Source organism: Benincasa hispida, chromosome 10 (genome assembly GCF_009727055.1).
Source record: "Benincasa hispida cultivar B227 chromosome 10, ASM972705v1, whole genome shotgun sequence".
Taxonomy (NCBI): Eukaryota; Viridiplantae; Streptophyta; class Magnoliopsida; order Cucurbitales; family Cucurbitaceae; genus Benincasa; species Benincasa hispida.
This window is the reverse complement of record NC_052358.1, coordinates 49,673,631-49,693,699: the sequence shown is the minus strand read 5'-3', so window position 1 is coordinate 49,693,699 and position 20,069 is coordinate 49,673,631. Positions and strand designations below refer to the sequence as shown.

General features: G+C 33.6%; 1 protein-coding gene across 1 annotated transcript; it reads right to left on the bottom strand.

The window, feature by feature from the left end:
- Positions 1-969: 969 nt before the first annotated feature.
- Positions 970-6,526, bottom strand: LOC120088796 (short-chain dehydrogenase PC-15-like). Its single transcript, XM_039046236.1, has 2 exons — positions 6,120-6,526; positions 970-2,148 (listed from the first exon to the last, which is right to left on the bottom strand). Exon 2 carries the CDS (start codon positions 2,018-2,020, stop codon positions 1,181-1,183), a length of 840 nt encoding a protein of 279 aa, XP_038902164.1. The 5' UTR covers positions 2,021-2,148; positions 6,120-6,526; the 3' UTR covers positions 970-1,180.
- Positions 6,527-20,069: the final 13,543 nt, after the last annotated feature.

Below are 20,069 nucleotides of genomic sequence, written 5' to 3'. Positions count from 1 at the left end.
TTTTATCATTTTCAAAATCATTTTAAAACATGTTTTTAATCATTGAAAATCAATTTTAATGATATGAAAATTTCTTTTCAAAGTGTAAAATTAAACATTAATAGATTTTACATGATTAAAAGCGAGTTTTCGATTAATTTTAAACAATTTTAGCAATTTCAAAATCATTCCAAACATACACTAGTATTGTCCATTTTTATATATGCATCAATCAAAAAGATAAGGCTACATCTATTCTAAACTTCCCTCTCCTCCTTGCTATTCCCTCGACAAACAACCTCGTTTTATAACGTTTTTCGTTTTGTTTCTATATTTGAAAACATGTGCACATTTGGTGTGATCTTTTCATTACCAAGTAGTGATACAATAAGCTATGAGCTTACAAATGGATAAAAAATTAGAAAAATTATTCAATAAGACTGTCATTTTTACAATTGTCTGGTTTGATAGAGATGGAGAGCAACAATGGGACTACCACCACCATTTTGGATTAACTTTCTAAGCACTTTAGAAAGTCAATGCAAACATGTCCAAAATCATTAATTCTAACTTCTCATAATTTTTATTTCAATTTAAATCATATTTTCGTCTTTATGCTAATTTCTTTACGCTTCTAATCTCATGACTCTTATCATTATAAATGTAGCCAGAAACTAACACGATATTGATGTGTTTTGAACGATCATTGTTATTATTGATGATGCACAATTTGTCCCACATTGTTTAGATATATACATAATGACAATATGATTTTTATTCACCTAAAATCTCGTGGATTCCAAACATAAAGCTATAAATGTTTAGTCCTAAAGCGGATAGTATTATATCATTTCGAAAAGATAGATGGGGAGGTTTGTTAACCTAATAATTCATCACGTGGACTATTGAAAACTAAAAGCAATATGGAAACTATGAGTACTAAAACAGAGAACATTGAAAGGTATGAAAACTAGTTTCATATTCATAATCATCTTCCAAAAAGTCAACAAACATAATTAACCTTTTGAAGTATACCCATTATGGAATGAGTAAATTGAGCTTCCTGACTCGAAGCATAATGGGGATTTTGATCTTATTCAACTACATCTATACAAGCCATGCAAGATGAGAAACAAGAACAACAAACTTATTTTCTCACTCCCAAATGAAACTACATGATGAACCAAAAAGTTTGAAGTTTTCATACCTTTTTATTCAAGTTGAAGCGATAGGAGAAGCAGAGATCTCTCAACCAAAGTGGAAGCCAAGAAAGCAAGGATAACCAGCCACTCAAATGCCCCAAAACAATTTGCCTTGGCGGCTTCTTCCTCAGCACTTTCTTCACAACTTCTCTTGCAAAAACCCCTGCATCAGTTGATTTCCCACTCTGTGATGCATTTGCCCTCTCTTCTATACTTTCTTTAAATTTCTTGTAAAGCTTCCATTCTTGACTTCTCACATTCTCAACTGTCGCACTCCCGAAATTCGACCTTATAGCTCCAGGCATCACCATCACTACGTTGATACCAAACGGCCTCAGCTCGAGCCGCAGCGCGTGCGACATAGCATGGACAGCTGCCTTGCTAGCACAATACGACCCTGCCCACGGTGTTGGCACGTTCCCTACAATGCTACCGACATTGACAATGACTCCGCTGCAGCGAGAAGCCATATGGGGTACCACTTGCTGCACCATCCTCAGCTGGCCAAGTGTATTGACTTCCCAAGCTTTCCTCACAGCCTGCAACGGAAGCTCAGCAAGCGGGCCGCTGCTGCCGATCCCGGCATTGTTTACCAAGATATCAATGCGGCCATGCTTTGAAATTATGGTCTCTACGGCTTTTGCTACACTTTCATCAGATGTCACGTCGAGTTCAAGCGTTTGGACTCTGTGGGGACTTCCGTCCAACAATTGGTGGGCACGTTGAGGAAGGTCAGTGGCGAAGACAATGCAGCCCTGTTCGGCAAATGCTTTGCAATATTCGTAGCCAATGCCGCCTTTGGCGCAGCCAGTGATTAGAACTACGATTGAATTGTCCATAGCTTTGAGCGTTTGCGGCGGCGCTGATGGCGGTCGTTGTTGATGGTAATTTGTAAAAGAGGGTGCTCAGGATATGCTCTGCAGCATATGCTTTGATATAAACTAATATCGGACGGCAAATCCAAGAACTACATTCCAATGGAATCCCGACATTTAAAGATAAGGTTAAGCTCTTCAAGCCCTTGCAATCACTCAAAGAAGAAAGACTTGGGGAAAAAAAAGACTTTCTTAAATGAATTTAAAGTTTGGATCGCAGATATTGTTACATGATATGTATTAAGATTTAAATGTATGAAATAATTTATTTGAATATGTAGTATAATTAATGTCTTATTTAAATATATCTATCATGATAAAGATGAACATAGATAACAGGCTACCGCGGTCTATGGTAAATAGATATTGAAATTTTATTTTATTTATAATATTTTAATTCATTTTCCTATATTTGCGGCTCTTAATTAAAGGTAAGAAAACAAGTAATATAGTCCTACATTAAATTTAGCATTATTTAAGGATAACTGTTTTAAATGATAAAATGCTGAAAATATTTTGAAACATAACAAAATGTCAAAATGTCACAGTCTATCATGATAGATCACAATATACCGCGATAGACTTCTATCACTTAGCGATAGACCACGATAGACTTCGAGTAATTATTATAAATGATAAATACTGAAAAATATTTTCAAGTATAGTAAAATATCACTGTCTCTCAGAGCTAAACCGGTGATAGAAATCTATCGCGGTCTATCATAGTCTAGCACTAATAAACAATGACATTTTTGCTATATTTGTAAATAAATTAGCTCATTTTTCTTTATTTAAAAGATCCCATTATTTAATGTATTGTCATATTAATTAAGTATTTAATCACTTTAAAATAAAAGTAAATGAATATTTTTATATTAGCATTAATTAAACATTTATCTAATTAACTAAATATAAATGAATTAGAATATTAATAATTAATAATAATTTTTCATATTAAATTGTTAAGATTACATAAAATATTAATGGTAAATTTAGTAGTTAATACTTAACCATGCTATATTTTTATTTAACATTTGATTAAAATTAACAGCAATGGTTAATCGATATTAGATTATTAGCTAATAATTAATCATGCTATATTTTTATTTTTCATACTCTAGGTATAAAAATATTACATATATAGAGGATATCAAAAAACATAGATCAATTTTAAAGTTTTTTGGATAATAACATCTTGGATTTTAACAAGTGAAATCTTGTGAAACAAATATATTAAATGTCTAATTGAAATCTCATAGCAAAATTTGTAAAACAAACGTGTCCTAAGTCATAATTTTCTTTGACAATCGTACATATATTTACTTTAATCGTCTTTTTTGTAAAACTGACATTTGAAGAATTGCACAAGCTTGAGAATCAATGCATGGATAATTTTCAAAGGTCATTATAACATAAAGTCTAAATTGATTGGCTTATGAAAAATTAGGATTTCAATTAATTGACTGAAATCATAAATTTCACATGATATTAGCTAAACAAAATCCGGTAGAAAGTGTATGGACTTGTTTGGATTGACTAGAGAAAAATATGTTTCTTAAAAAAAAAATCATTTTTATGTAAACTATTTTGAGGGAAAAAAAATTTAAAATGAACTTTGAAAGTATTTCAAAAGCTATTTCGAGTAATCGTCAAACAATTCAATATTTTTCTAAAATGACTAATTTTCAAAATTAATCCAAACACACCATATATTGACACACTTACAAAAATTTAGGGTTTAAATTAATACAATTATTAGTTCATGATTTACTTGATACAAACCACAAGTTTAGGAATATAAATTAATATTTTCTGAAGAGAACAACAATAAATATATGTTTTAAAAAATGTTGTCACTTCAAAGGGAAGGTATCAACAAAGACACATGACATTGTTTGTGAACCATACATGTTGTCATCTTTATTCTTTCAACTTCATTCTCTCAATTTTTTGTTCTATAATTTATAGTTTTTTTTTCTAGTCCTAACCCCCAAATGGTTCACATAAACAAAATTTCGAGAGTTAAAATAAAAATTTTCAAAGTTTGGGATATAATTGAAACAAATTTTATAATTAAAGAATATATTTTTGATAACTAACATAAAATTTGACTAATAATTCAAGTGTTTTATTAAGATCAAGTACATAATAAAAAACTGGAGAAAACAAGCATAAATTTTAAAAACAAAGAAGTAATAAACAAAATTATTATCAAGCAAGTGAAAATTTAACTCATGTCATTGGGGTTATTAGTTAAGATATTTAAATTCAATAGGATCCATTTTGGTGGGGTAAAATGTGATCCAAAATAATATATTTTAGTCCACGTATTTTTAATAAATCTTAAATTTAGTCCCTCAAAATTAATTTTATCGAAATTGATCAAATAATCATAATAATTTTTCTCCAAGAAAATGCAACATGTAAATATGTTTTCAAATTTTATAGTAAAAATGTTAATAGAAAATTAAAAAAAAAAAAAAAAAATTCAACGATAAATTAGCAATAGGGATTAAATTTAAGATCTATTAAAAGTAGGCGGACTAAAGTTCGATAACTGAAAATACATAGACTAAAATTAACAAACTTCAAAATGATGTTTTAACAATCCATGATTTTCAATTGACGACATGAGTTTTCATGTTTCCTTCATTTATCAGCTTTACGAGCATACTTAAATTTTCTTTATCAGTTTTAGTACAGATGATGATCAAATCTCCAACCTTAAAGGGGGAGTATGTCAAATTACGCTAACTTACTTTGGTTGGAAGGATAAAAACTTGTTGCTCTTTATATTATGCTTTAAGAAAAAGAGCAAAACTTAGGTGCAGGCTCGCTAAACCCTGATCTTTCAATCGAGCTATGTGAGTTTATTCTTATGGTGCCACGTGGCAATCATTTTATTTTTTATTCTCTTTTATCTTCTTGGTTCTTTCAAGTTCATCTCCCTCATTTCTTAGTTTCTTTTCTTCATGTTTTTTTTTCCTTCAAAATTTAGTTTCTTGCTCCAAATCTCAAAGCTTCATTCCCATGGTTGGCCCCTCTTCTTCACCATAAATTTGCAAATTGAAAAAAGTATGGATTGTTGCTGCAACAACTTTAATTGCTACCAACATATTTGGTAAATGAAGGAGTTGGTTGAGCATTACATTGAGTTAGGACCAAGTCGTTATCATATCCAAAATTTATTACTACTTTATTATCCATAACTAACTAATTAATTTTTTTACTTCAAATTAATTAACTATAACTGCTATGGACAATGGATTGAGTTATGAAGTTATTATATCTAAAGTTATCAGGTAAAATTAAAATATAAAAGCATATATGTTAGAGAATATCAAACCCTAACGAATTTACATTATCTCCTTCAAACATTTTTTCTCACTCTAACGCCTAAGTTACAAGATTAATTGTTTATCATAATAGAACCGATTAAGGACTATAAACATTTTTGTACGAGAGTAGTATAAACATTCAGATATGATTAATTAATCAAAAATAATAATTTATGTGAGAGTTAATACCTATGTTTGAGTCCATTTTCAAAAAGTATATTATCATAATCTATCATTTTACAATTCATTTCACTTATCAACTTTGTTGGATAAGTTTGCAATTGAGGCTTAACTTTGCTCTACAAGAACCTTCATCAATTTTAAAACTAATGTTTTTTTTTTGGAATAGATTAATAGGGAAATTATTTTATATGGGAAATAAGGAGAATTATTTTCAAATATGGAAAATTTGGTAAACCTATTACAAATATAGCAAATTCGTTTGAATTTATAAAAATTTTCCATTATGTCCTTCCTTATTTAAAAAATGAATACGCCTGATTTCTTCCCAATAAAAATCAACATATAAAAGGACCACAAGAAATATGAACATGAAAAATAGAGACTATAAGCAGACTTGACTTCAGTACACAAGAGTTCTTTCATTTTCCTAAATTTCCAAGTGCCTTACAAAACAAATTAAAATCTCTTTAACAAACTACTTTGTACTTCTTTCCACAGTCAAATAGTGAACAGAGAAACTTGTAAGAAAATTAAACCAGTACCTTTGAGACAATGTTAAAGTCGAAGCTAGGAAGAAGTCGACGAAGAACTCCACGAGGCACAACATGCAACTTGGACATGTGCAAGCGCCCTCTCGCGATCCTGAATTTCAAGAAGGTGTGAAATATATTCGACTTCAATCGTTGACGACCGAGAAGTGGAAAAGGCAGTGAATATTGAAATGAAGATAAGGAAAGTGGAAGAAACCACTGCCCTGAAAGAAATTATGGCGACCTCGGTATCAATTGTTGTACCGATTGCTCCTCAAGGTTAGCAAGCATCCAAATTCAAGCATGTACTCACCGGAAGATGGATTGGAATCAAGGGGAAAATGATGCTCAAAACAGAACGGAACAAAGGACAGGTAGATGAGAGTGCAAAAAACAATATTGGAAAATCCTGATTTTTCATATCGGTGTTCCTTGGTTTTTAAAGAAGAAGTTAATCAGAACGGCTAGGGTTGAATAGTCACAATGGGAAGAAAAATAGTCACAAGAAATAAATCATAAACGAGAATAAATGTTTAAGCTTTAGGTTGAAAAAAATAAAATAGATAAGTAATAAATAATTATTTCTTTTTCGCGCAAGCGCGGTTACCTAAACCCGCTCATCTTATCAGACGAATGACGGTAGTAGCATGCGCGTGTTGAAAAGGTTATACTTCTACCACCACCACCACACTTTAGAGTTACCTCTAGCATGCCTTTTATATCTTTAAGACACTGCTTAATTCTCCAATGTGAGATTCTTTTTACTTTTGCTATGGGCGTAAGCCCAAGAATCGATTCCAACGATTCCCCACAAATGACTGTTATAGAAAGATTAAAATAAAATAAAATATTTGAAGAAAATGATCTGAGCAAAGTTAGGAGATAAAACTTAAACACTAATATCTAACGATTTGAATTGATGCATAGTGAAGCGGGACAACAATTTCATTAGAGAAAGTGAGTTACCTCTTGAACTTTTAATACATTAGTTGAGACCCTCACAACACGTTTTACTCCAAGTATTTTTCCTTGATTCCACGATATAGAGTGTGCTAATTAAGGCCATGCACGTAAAGATCTATAAAGAGACCATTGTTCGTACGATGTTTCCGGAGAACCTTAATTCGTGGAATTTGAACATTGTATTTGTATTGATTTCAATATAGCAAGTACAATCTGTAATGTATAATTCTTTGATGGGTTTAAAATAAACTTTAATCTTTAAGTTGGTTTATCTTTTTAGATGATCGTCCTTTGGGCTTGTTGATCTTCTTAGATGATCGGCTTTTGGGCTTGTTGATCTTCTTGAATGATTGATCTTTGGGCTTTTTGATTTTCTTGGATGTTCGACTTTTTGGGTTGGTTGATCTTATTGGATGATCGACCTTTGGACTTGATGATCTTTTTGGATGATCGGCCTTTGGGCTTGTTGATATTCTTGAATGATCAGCTTTTGGACTTGTTGATCTTCTTGGATGACCGACCTTTGGGCTTGATGATCTTCTTGAAGGATTAGTGTTGGCACGAGGCTTCCGGAGAAATGTATTTTGCGGAGTTGAACTTAAATTGATGTAGATGTTGATATTGATGCATTGTGATGTGGTTCGATCTCTAGTACTTGATCCTCTGATTCTCTCTCAGTTGAATGTGTACGCTTGACTTGAAGAAGCGGAACGCGTGGTGCTCTTGAAGTCGAAGTCTTTGAAGAGTCTTTGTATCTTCAGGAGACTTATGTTAGGTTGTATGTCCTAAAACTTGCAATTTGTAAAATTAAACTTATTTTATTTGCAATAAAGAAGTTATTGATGTTTATTCAATAAAATTGTTATTGAATATGTAAATTGCACTTGTAAAAACTAAATCCAATAAACTAAGATCCATGGCTATTACATGAGTACTTGGACTTTATGTGGAGACATAAGCGTGGATCAAGTTCGAGTAGTTAGTCAAAATAGTCTATAGTATACGAATAAGGCTGATACGTTATTTTGACACTATCAGATGCGATCCACTTTGTATTTAGTAAAACGATGTGATCCTAAATCGTTCATGTGGAGACATGCGAGTGGAGGCATCCTATGCAAAGAGTTTGTATAAAATTGGAACGAGAAATAAATCACTCTTACTTTATAATGATGTTTACTGTTTAAGACTGACTATTTCAAAGCGATGACCTAGGTAACTTGACCTTATTCCTGAGCTAACTATGAACTCCTGTTTATTTAGGATTATCCTTAAATTTGCATGGGTGAGGGTTGACTCAACAGTGCTGGCTCAATAAGCCTCCCATTTTAGAGGTAAGACTGAGTAAATAGCTGGAGACATAGAATGCAAGATGGAATTCGCTCCTACCCACTTTTAAGGATAGTAGAGAGGTTGTTCCCTTAAGTACTGACTCCGGGTCTTGAACAAGGGGCCTCACCCTCTCATTGGCCCGAGAGGGACTCAGTTTGGTGTTTGGACACAAACCAATTGTTCATTAGAGGATCAGTGGGACTTAAGGAACAAGATGTAATCTTGGGGGTAAAAGAGCTTTTGACCTAGCCGTTATTACAAACAACTTGTGAAGGGTCTACTTACTGATTATGGTTAAAGGAAGTGGACAGAAATATATCTACAGTGAGAGAAGTACAATCACTGGGCTTTAATGGAGTGACCCGGTAGTTAACGAATGTTGATTAATTAGATTTAAAGAGTTTAGCCAATTAATCTAAAATCGTTGGAGCCCATGATCTGTAGGTCCATTAGGTCCCCCTACTAGCTCACAAATGGATTAAACCTTAGAATAGCATGACGACAAAATTTGAAACGTTCAAATTTGAATTAAGGAATCAGTAATTATATACGATATAATTACACATTTAATTATCAAATTAAACGAAATTGGAGAATTGTGTCAAACTATGGTTCAATTGTGTGGCAGGTTGAATTTGATAAAAGATCAAATTCAATTTAGCTAAGAAGAAGGAGATGTATGATTATTTTTCTGAAATTGATTTGAAGAAAGGTTCTTCAACACTTGAACATCAAAACCAACTTTTCTCTCCAAAATTCCCTTCAATTATAGCTCATTTTGGACCCCACAATCCAATCTAAGGTCTTAGAGAATAGTAGGAAAGATTAAGTGGTGGTCCATAACTTGTTCGGGAGGAAGTTCGAGCTGGATTTGAAGATTTGAGGAGTTCTTCTATGGTATAACTTTAAAATCCTATTTCTTTAATATGAACATGCTTGCTTGATTGCTAAAATTGATGGAATTTGAGTGCTTTAGATCCTAATTGCTTCGCATGTTGAATGTCAACACCATTAATTGTATCAAAGCATAATTTAAGCTCTCAATTCGCATTAATTTTAGTTTAGTGGGGTGATTTTCATAGGTTGTATGAAAATGGGTGCTGATATGGACAATTTTAGTTTTTGGCATTAGATTTCTCTTCAATCCAGTGTTAATTGTTGTAATTGACTCTTTGTTTATGGGCTTTAATGTGTGATAGCTGTCTGATATGGACAATTTAGATTGTTTGCTTGCTTAGGATGCCAAAACTGGTCCATATTAGCGTGTTTAATTTTTTATGCATTATGAATGTATGTTATAATTAAATAAATCTTGTAAGTGCATATAGTATGCCATGTAGATTTAAATCCCACCATAGGAAGCATGTTTCATGCATTGAAAGTATGTTATAATATGTTATATATAGTATGCATGATTTAGGATTTCATGTATTTAATATAAGTTGTTATATTAAATTATGGAATGCTTGATGTATGTTATAGTATGTCTATATTTTTATAAAGTGTTATTAAATGAATTAGACATTTAAAATTAAAAACAAAAATAAGATACATGCCCACCTAGGGTTAACGAATAACAACTTGTTTTAATAGTTAAAATAGGTCATTATCTTGTAAAACCTTGGTTACAAACTCAATCGGTATATAATTCTGTCTAAGGCTGGAGGTACTTAAGTTGACGGTCTACAGAACACCTACTACCTGGGGATTATAACTAAATTATTGAGCGTTGTTAAGCCAGTTTTATGAGCATGCGTGAGTGATGTGAGGTTTTAAAATTGATTTATCACCTAGACATCGTAGGTTAAATCCAAATATAAACGTTATACTTGGAAAATCACCTAGACTTAGATTGTTTTATTAGCCGGAATATACCTAGGTAAATATTTACCCAAAACAAATAGAACATTTCAGCGGGAGATTAATAACATATACGATATTTTTTTTTTAGCTCTCACGTCCCTAAGAGTTCACACCGTGAGATTCATGCTTGGCTTTGTGTCACCCTCGGATTGACCTTCATTCGAAAAGTGTTTGCATGGGTCAATAGCAAGGTGAATAGGGGAAGTAATTCATAGTAAGTGGGCGAAGGTGAAGGAACTTTTATTCAAGAGAACCAGTAAGCGGAAGCAAGATCGTTCCAAACCCATTGTGAAAGAATAAAGCATTTACAAACATATAACCATAGTTATGCATCATTGAGTAAATTACATCATGCTTTCAAGTTAGAACCAACTAGGATCGAGTGATATACCTTTGAAGAACTGTTCTTCGCGTATTCCCTCGATCAACACCAGTCCAGCGTCCAAGCAAACTCGATCACGAGAACGAGGGCAGCGAACAACCAGTGAATTCACGAATTATCAGATCCTCGAACCCAATTGAGTAGGACTCGATCCTCGACCCTTGAACAGCAAAACTCAACACCACCGCTCGATTGCTTTGGTATTCTTGGTGTAAGAATCCAGGAGGTGTGGGATTTGTGTGGATTTGGTAGAGGAAAGTAGGAAGTATATGATCGAGTAAGTGGGAGAATTAGAATGTCTATCGTATAGACTTGGTACTCAATCGTGGGGTAATGATGAACTATTGTCTAGTAAACTCGCTGTTTGATACTTGATTGTTCACTCTCTCAAAGGTTATCGTATAGCTCTTTCTTTTACCCTATCGAATGTGTTGCGATCATGAAAAAAATAAAAACCATTTTCAATTTTATTCTTCAGTTATTAAAACTGATAGAAACCTCCCATTCAATCGGTTAAAGGAGAAACAAATAACTACCAATAATTATCTAATAATTGTTTTATTATAAATAAATATAATAGCTAATTTATCATCTTATATTTATAACCTATAGTTTTAATCTCACATCATATGTAATATTTAAACCATAGTTCTTTTCTCCTTTATGACATTTAATATAAATCATATTTATATTAATTCCTCCAATCAATGTATCTAATACATCAAATCAATTATATCACATATAATTGAATCAATTTAATTATATCATATATAATCAAACCCCCTCTTGTTAATTTGAACACTTTAAACTAACCCAAAAACTGTTTCTCAACTTGAATCCATTGAGCTACCAAGGGGATCTTATGAACCTTTAGCTTAAAGCTCCAACGGTACGTGAATAACTGATTAAACTCTTTAATCACGATACACCATCTGTTAACTGCCGGACATTTCACTAAAGACCGATAGCTTCACTCTTCGCACTACAGATATATTACTGTGTCCATTGGATATAACCAATCAATAGTACGATGATCCTTCACAAATTGCTCGTAAGTACAGCTGAGCCAATTTACGTTTTTCCCATATAGTTACATCTAACTCTTTAAATACCACTAAATCCTTTAATGAACAATACATCATAGTCTTACTATGAGTGAATACTTCTCGAGCCATGAGAAGGTGTAATGCCACATTGTTCAAGCCTTGGAATCAGCTCTTAAAGGAGCAATCCATCTACTTACCCCTACTTTGGGGAAGGAGTGAAATTCGTCTTGTGTAGCTGAGTTCCCAACTCCCCAATCGGACGAATCCCCAAAGTAGTAGGTTTGAGTCGACGATTTGGCCACTTGCGCCAATGCAAGCCTCATAGGCAGGAGTTCCCAACTCACTCAGGATTAAGGTCATGTTACCAATGGTCATCCTAGTGAAATGAAAGTCTCTATCATGAACTATGTTATATAATGAGACTAAACATTTTGTGGCCCGGTCTTATACGAACTCCTTTGTATAGGATACTCCCACTCGCATGTCTCCACATGAATGATCAGGATCAGACTATTTGTAGTACTTTACAACACTTGTAACATCTACAAAGTGGGCTGTATCCGTAGTGTCACTAGGATAAAGTTTCCCTTATTTATCCATATACTACAGACCATTTAGGTTATCGCTTAAGGCACGATCCACTCATATGTCTCTACACACATGCTTAAGTTACAACGATAACCAAGGATCTTATTTTATTGGTTTGTGGTTAATGCAACTAAAATATCTCATAATTCATAGACAATAGTGAAGAAAATATCTCATATTATTACATCACAAATGTTTGTTCATACATGTGTTTACAAACTATAGGACTCTACAAGATTTAGGGCATCAGCAGAAGGATGTGTGTCAACGTATCCTACGGTCTCTTCCATCAGTTTGGACCATGAGATTCCTATGTTGCGCCTATTTGTCATTTTTAGGCGACATAAACTAGTCGTTTTACGATGGTTATAGTCTCGTAGGGTTGTAACATGGGATTTTGAACAATTCAAACTTCAGAAATGGATAGGATTTCTTAGGTCTATTCTCAACCTTTACTTTCCAATTCGGTAGCATCTTTGGGGCAGACCTCTGAGGTTTGAAAATGGAGGGTTACACTTACAAGAGTTACTAAGTGTTAGTAAGTTCTAGACCAAAAACGACAACTAAATAACTATAGGAATAATAATTATTCTAGAATTAGTATTTAGTTAAAAATGTCTTGCTTCAATGAAGAAGTATTTGACTGCCCCTCGGTAGCATATATTCTGACTCACTAAAATATTATTACAAATAAATAGTGAAATTTGTTTGGATATAAAAGCAATTTACTGATTAGAATTTGTTTATGTTTTCAGCATGTTGAATTCTTCTAAATTGCTTACTTTCGATAAGTTTAATGGTCGCAGCTTTTCAACATCGAACATAAACGCGGTACTAGCAGATGATTATTTAAAATTTGTTTTAACAGAGGAATGTCTTCCATCTCCCAGCCCATCTGCAAACCAAAAGGTTTGGAATGCATTTGACAGATGGATTAAGGAAAATGAAAAGACCCGAGTGGAGGGAGTTAACTATGAGGAGACTTTCTCACCTGTTGCCATGTTGAAGTCTATCCGCATCCTTCTATCCATTGCCTCATATTATGACTATGAGATATGGCAAATGGATGTCAAGACTGCCTTCCTGAATGGTAATCTTGAGGATACCATTTATATGGTGCAACCCGAAGGATTCATAGCCCAAGGTCAGGAGCAAAAGATTTGGAAGCTGAATCGGTTCATTTATGGACTGAAACAGGCGTCTCGATCTTGGAACATAAGGTTTGATATTGCAATCAAATCTTTCGGTTTTGACTAAAACGTTGATGAGCCTTGTGTCTACAAGAAAATCATCAATAGTTTAGTAGTTTTTCTAGTGTTATATGTACACGATATCCTACTAATTGGGAATGACGTAGGCTTACTAACTTTAGTTAAGAACTGGTTAGCAACCCAATTCCAAATGAAAGATTTGGGAGAGGCTTAGTTTGTTCTTGGGATTCATATATTTCGGGATCGAAAGAACAAAGTGCTAACATTGTCTCAGGCATCGTACATTGACAAGATATTGATCAAGTACTTGATGCAGAACTCCAAATGGGGCCTTTTTCCTTTTCAGCATGGAGTTAGTTTGTCTAAGGAGCAGTGTCCTAAGACACGTCAAGAGGTTGAAGAAATGAGACGGGTTCCCTACGCATCTGCCATTGGCAGTTTAATGTACGCGATGTTATGTACTAGACCTGACATTTGCTATGCTATGAGGATAGTCAGTAGAAATCAGTCTAATCCAGGACAAGGTCACTGGATAGCCGTCAAGAACATCATCAAGTATTTTTGAAGAATGAGGGACTACGTGCTTGTGTATGGTTCTAAGGATTTGATCCTTACAGGATACACGGACTCTGATTTTCAGACTGATAAGGATTCTCAGAAATCCACTTAAGGATCGGTGTTCACTCTTAACGAAGGGGCTGTAGTATGGCGAAGCACTAAGTAGGGTGCATCGTNTCCAAATGGGGCCTTTTGCATTTTCGGCATAGAGTTACTTTGTCTAAGGAGCAGTGTCCTAAGACACCTCAAGAGGTTGAGGAAATGAGACGGGTCCCCTATGCATCTGTTGTCGGCAGTTTGATGTACGCGATGTTCTAAGGATCTTATCCTTACAGAATACACGAACTCTGATTTTCAGACTGATAAGGATTCTCGGAAATCCACTTAAGGATCGGTGTTCACTCTTAACGAAGGGGCTGTAGTATGGCGAAGCACTAAGTAGGGTGCATCGTTGACTCCACTATGGAGGCCGAGTATGTAGCGGCTTGTGAAGTCACTAAGAAGGCCGTTTGGCTTAGAAAGTTCTTGACTAATCTAGAAGTTGTTCCAGACATGTCTAGGCTCATCACCCATTATTGTGATAATAGTGGTGGTGTGGCGAATTCCAGAGAGCCTAGGAGTCACAAGCGTGACAAGCGTATCGAGGGGAAATACCATATCATTAGAGAGATTGTGCATCAAGGGGACGTGATAGTCACCAAGATAGCTTCAGAGCACAACGTTGCTGATTCATTTACGAAGGCTCTCATGACTACAGTTTTTTAGGGTCACTTGCAGAGTATAAGTCTACGGGGCTGACCGCGACTGGACTAGAGCAAGTGGGAGATTTTGTACTGGGCCTTAGTGCCCTAGTTTATTGTTTTGTACTTGTACTTATCTTGTACACTTCACTAGCTTTTGGATAAGTAGGAGATTGTTGGGGTTGATGCCCTAAATCTCATATGGTTCTGTAGTTTGTAAACACGTGTATGAACAAACATTTGTGATGTAATAATATGAGATATTTTATTCACTACTGTCTATGAAATATGAGATATTTTAGTTGCATTAACCACAAACCAATAAAATAAAATCCCTCGTTGTCATTGTAACTTAAGCATGCATGTGGAGACATACAAATGGATCATGCCTTAAGTGATAACCTAAATGGTCTGTAGTATATGAATAAATGAGGGAAACCTTATCCTGGTGATACTACGGATACGACTCGCTTTGTAGATGTTACAAGTATTGTAAAGTGCTACAAATGATCTAATATTGATCATTCATGTGAAGACATGCGAGTGAACGTATCCTATACAAAGAAGTTCGTATAAGACCGGGCCACAAAATGTTTAGTCTCGTTATATAACGCTGTTCATGACAAAGACTTTCATTTCACTAGGATGACCATAGGTAACATGACCTTAATCCTGAGTGAGTTGGGAACTCCTGCCTGTGAGGGTGGTTCTTTGATTTGTATGGGTGCGAGTGGTCAGATCGCTGACTCAAACTTATCACTTTGGAGATTCGTCTGATTGGGGAGCTGGGAACTCAACTACAAAAGACGAAATTCACTCCTTCCCCGAAGCAGGGGTAAGTAGATAAATTGCTCCCTTAAGGATTGATTCCGGAGCTTGAACAATGTGGCACCATACCTTCTTATGGCCTGAGAATTGTTCACTCATAGTGGGACTATGATGTATTGTTCATTAGAGGAATCAATGACACTTAAAGAGTTGCCTGTTCACTCATAGTGGGACTATGCACCTGCCTGTCACCCTCTATTGTGACAACAGTGGAACAGTTGCAAATTCAAAGGAACCTTGAAGCCATAAACAAGGAAAGCACATCGAGCGAAAGTACCATCTCATTAGGGAGATTGTACACAGAGAAGACGTGACGTCATGTAGATAGTCTCACAAGACAACTTAGCTGATCTATTTACAAAGGTCCTCTCGGCTAAAGTGTTCAAGGGTCACCTAGTAGGACTAGGTCTACGAGATATTTATCACTAGGGCAAGTGGGAGAATTTATGGGTGTTTAATGCCCTAGTTTATTGTATTTATACTTTTTGTTTTCTCAGTGTAACTCAACATTGTATATATTTGTATATATTGATCCACTGGAGTTTTTAGTCCAAGTGGGAGTATTGTTGGGTTTTTTGTCCTAAAACTCGTAGTTTGTAAAAATTAAACATATTCTATTATCAATAAAGATGTCATTCAACATTTCTTCAATAAAGGTATTGAATCTATTAATTGCATTCACAAAGTCTAAATCCAATAAACTAAGATCCATGACTATTATATGAATACTTGAACTTTATATAGAGACATAGAAATGGATCAAGTTTGAGTAAATAGCCAAAACGGTCTATAGTATATAATTAAGGTTGGGTACCTTATTCTGGCAACACAGTTGTATGCGGCCTACTCTGTAGTTGTTACAAGTTGTTGTAAAGCTACAACAAACAAAGTGATCCAGATTTGTTCACGTATTGACATGAGGAGCGGGGGCATCCTATGCAATGAGTTTGCATAAGATCGGACCAAGAAATAAGTCACTCTTACTTTATAACTTTGTTTACTGTTTAAGACTGACTATTTTACTTAGATGACCTAGGTAACTCGATCTTAATCATGAGCTAACTATGAACTCCTGTTTATTCGAGATTATCCTTAGATTTGCATGGGCGAGGGTTGGCTCAATGACGCCGGCTCAATAAGCCTCCTATTTCAGGGGTAAGACCAAGTAGATAGCTGGGGACATAGGGTGCAAGACGGAATTCACGCCTACCCGATTTAGGGTTAGGAGAAAGGTTGTTCTCTTAAATAACTAAATCTAGGTCTTGAACAAGGGGCCTCACCCTCTCACTGGCCTGAGAGGGATTTGGTTTAGTGATTAGATCATAAACCAATTGTTCATCAGAGGATCAGTAGGAACTTAAGGAATAAGACGTAATATCGGGGTAAAATAACATATTGACCCAGCCGTTATTACGAACAACCTGTGAAGGGTCGACTTACTAGTTATAGTTAAATCATGTGGACACAAATATATCTACAGTGAGAAGAGTGCAACTATCGAGCTATAGTGGTGTGACTTGATAGTAAACAAAGATTGATTAATTTGGTCTAAAGAATTTTAGCCAATTAATCTTAATCGTTGAAGATCATGATCTGTAGGTCCATAAGGTCCCTCTACAAGCTCGTAAAACATGAACACCTTGAATTATTAAATTGAGTGAATTTGGAATGATATTAATTTGAAGTGTTCAACTTGAATTTCGAATTGAAATGCTCAAGTTGAAACTAGGGTTTGAATTTGGATAAGTTCAAATTCAAATTAGGGTTTGTTTAATTATATTTGATATAATTAACATTTAATTTATTGAAATTAAACGAAATTGGAGAGTTTATAATATTTAAATATTGATTTAAATATTAATTGCATGAATAGGATTTATGTTTAAAATTAAATGTGTGATTAATTTGATATTTCATATTAAATTAATTAATTAATAAAATATGTTTTAATTAATTAAATAAAATTAATTTCAATTTGAGAAATTGAATATTGAAATGTTGAATTTGTTTAATTAGGTATTAATCAAATTAAATTTAATTAATTTGGAATTAATTAGATTTTTGGAAATTAAATTGGAATTTTGAGAAAGTGGGTTTTTTCTCATTTTTCTCACGCATGAGGTGCTTCTCATCCACAATCACACAATTCTCACTTGAATTGGGAAGTAGCTGCTAGCCATCATTCATATTGAGTATGCTTGCATGCTGAGATTCAATAAAAACTCTCAGATTTGAAGAAGAAAGTGTGGTTCTTGAGCTGAAAAAAGAGTTTCTGCTACTTCATCTTCTTACTCATAAGAACTCTTAATTCCCATCACAAAGTTCACTCAAATTCGAGTTCCACCGCTCAAATTAAAGATTGAGAATAGTAGAGAAGACCTCTTGGTGGTTCACTAATGATTTGGAGATGAATTAACGTGAAGTGCAACTTGGATTAGGGAGAATTCATCAAAGGTATCTGAATATAAACCCTCTTGTGCTTTTTCTTGCAAAAGCATACTTTTAGAACTCAAATTAAATGTAATTAGAGTGCTTATTGATTCTGTTTGCTTCCGTTGCATGCTTATGTATTCCATCAAAAACTTCATATTATAATGTATCACATGCATTATATTAATTATATCTTATATAATTAATTCATTTTAATTAATTTGAACAATTCTAACTAATCCAAAAATCCTAATTGAGCTAACAAGGGGACCTTATGGATCTACAGATTGAAGGTCCAATGATACTTGATTCATTAATTAAATTAATCAACCTACATTAACCGTCGGTCACTCCACTAAAGAGCGACAGTTGCACTCTTCGCACTATAGATATATTTCTATGTACATTGGATATAACTAATCAACGGTGTGTTGATCCTTCACAAATTGCTCGTAAGTATAGCTGGATCAAAATTACTATTTTACCCCTGTAATTACATCTAACTTCTTAAGTACTATCAATCTCTCTAATGAACAATTAGTTATAGTCCAACTATAATCGAACCCCTCTCGAGTCAGGAGAGGGTGTGACTGAAGGGATGAAAATCTTAAGGCAAAGTGGAAGCCAAAACACAGAATCATTTCGTTTTTTCCAAATTGGCATTTAAAAACAAAACAATTTTGCATTGGAATAAAATGTAATATCGATTAAGCATGCAATTCTAAAAAAGACTAAGGGGAAGAAACCCTACCTTGCAAACTTTTTGACAATTCTATACAATTTTTTTGTTCAATTGGGATTGGGCACTACCATTAAGAAACCTCCTATTCTTGCAAGGAATTGAAGCTATGGAGAATTGTAGGATTCCTTTTTTTTTTTTGGATTTGGGAATATCACATAACAATTTTTCTTTCTTTTCTCATAAAGAAAAAAACACACAAAGAGAGCCATCTCCTCCCTTTGCAAAACAAAACTTTTTTGTTAGAGAGAGATGGTGAGAGAGAGTGAGAGAAAAATGTGGGATTGATCCAATGTTTTCTCGTAACTTCCCTAAAATAGGGAGTTAATTTGTTTAAATTAAATTAAATTATATTAATTAAATGATCATTTAAATCACATTTAAATGATTCCCTCTCATATAACCTATATTTCTAATGTACATCTAATGTACATTAAATTTAACCTATAGTTTTGATTTAATCAATTAAATTAATTAATTAATTAATTCTTCAATTAATTAATCATCCAATTAAATATCACATATTTAATTTAATTTCTCATTTGAATCACATTAAAAAAACATTTCTTGCATTTAACATATAGTTTTAATGGACATCCAATGCACATTATTTTTAACCTATAGTTTTCAATATGAGTCTTATTGATATTAAATTAATATTTGAACTTCTTTCAAATATTTTGTTCTCTCATTTATTAATTTTGAATCATATCCAAAATTAATAATAAAGTTATTCTTTAAACATGATCCACTTGTATGTCTCTACATATATGTTTAAGTTACATAAAATAACCTAGAATCTTAGTTTATTGGATTGAACAAATGCACAAAAAAAAATAAAATTATTTTATTAATAACAATCTATTCAACTGAAAGTACAGTTGGAGTTTAATGCTTAAACTTAGCCTTGACCAACAAAAAGTTAATAAATGGCTAGCTTTGGTTGGCCATTCATAACGTGAAAGCCATATTGAGCATTGAACGGCCAAACAAACCAATCGGCCCCTTGCAAGGTTTTGGTCCATTATTTTAGAGGTCGGTCATAAGGTCTTTGGATGGCTTTAATGAGTGGACCCAACCATGCCATTTGAAGATTATTTAAGAATATTTGTTAATAGTATGTTTAGAATAAAACCTTTTGAAAATATTACTTTTTAAACAAATTTTAATTTTTTATAAGTATCATAAAAAAGTGTTAATAATCTAAAGTGTGTTTAGTATAACTTCTCTAAATATTTTAGATTTTTAGAATGTTTCTTAAAAAATATTAATAAATAAATGG

Excerpts from the sequence above, each read along its gene's own strand:
- LOC120088796 (XM_039046236.1), bottom strand. The coding sequence starts at position 2,020 with ATGGACAATTCAATCGTAGTTCTAATCACTGGCTGCGCCAAAGGCGGC.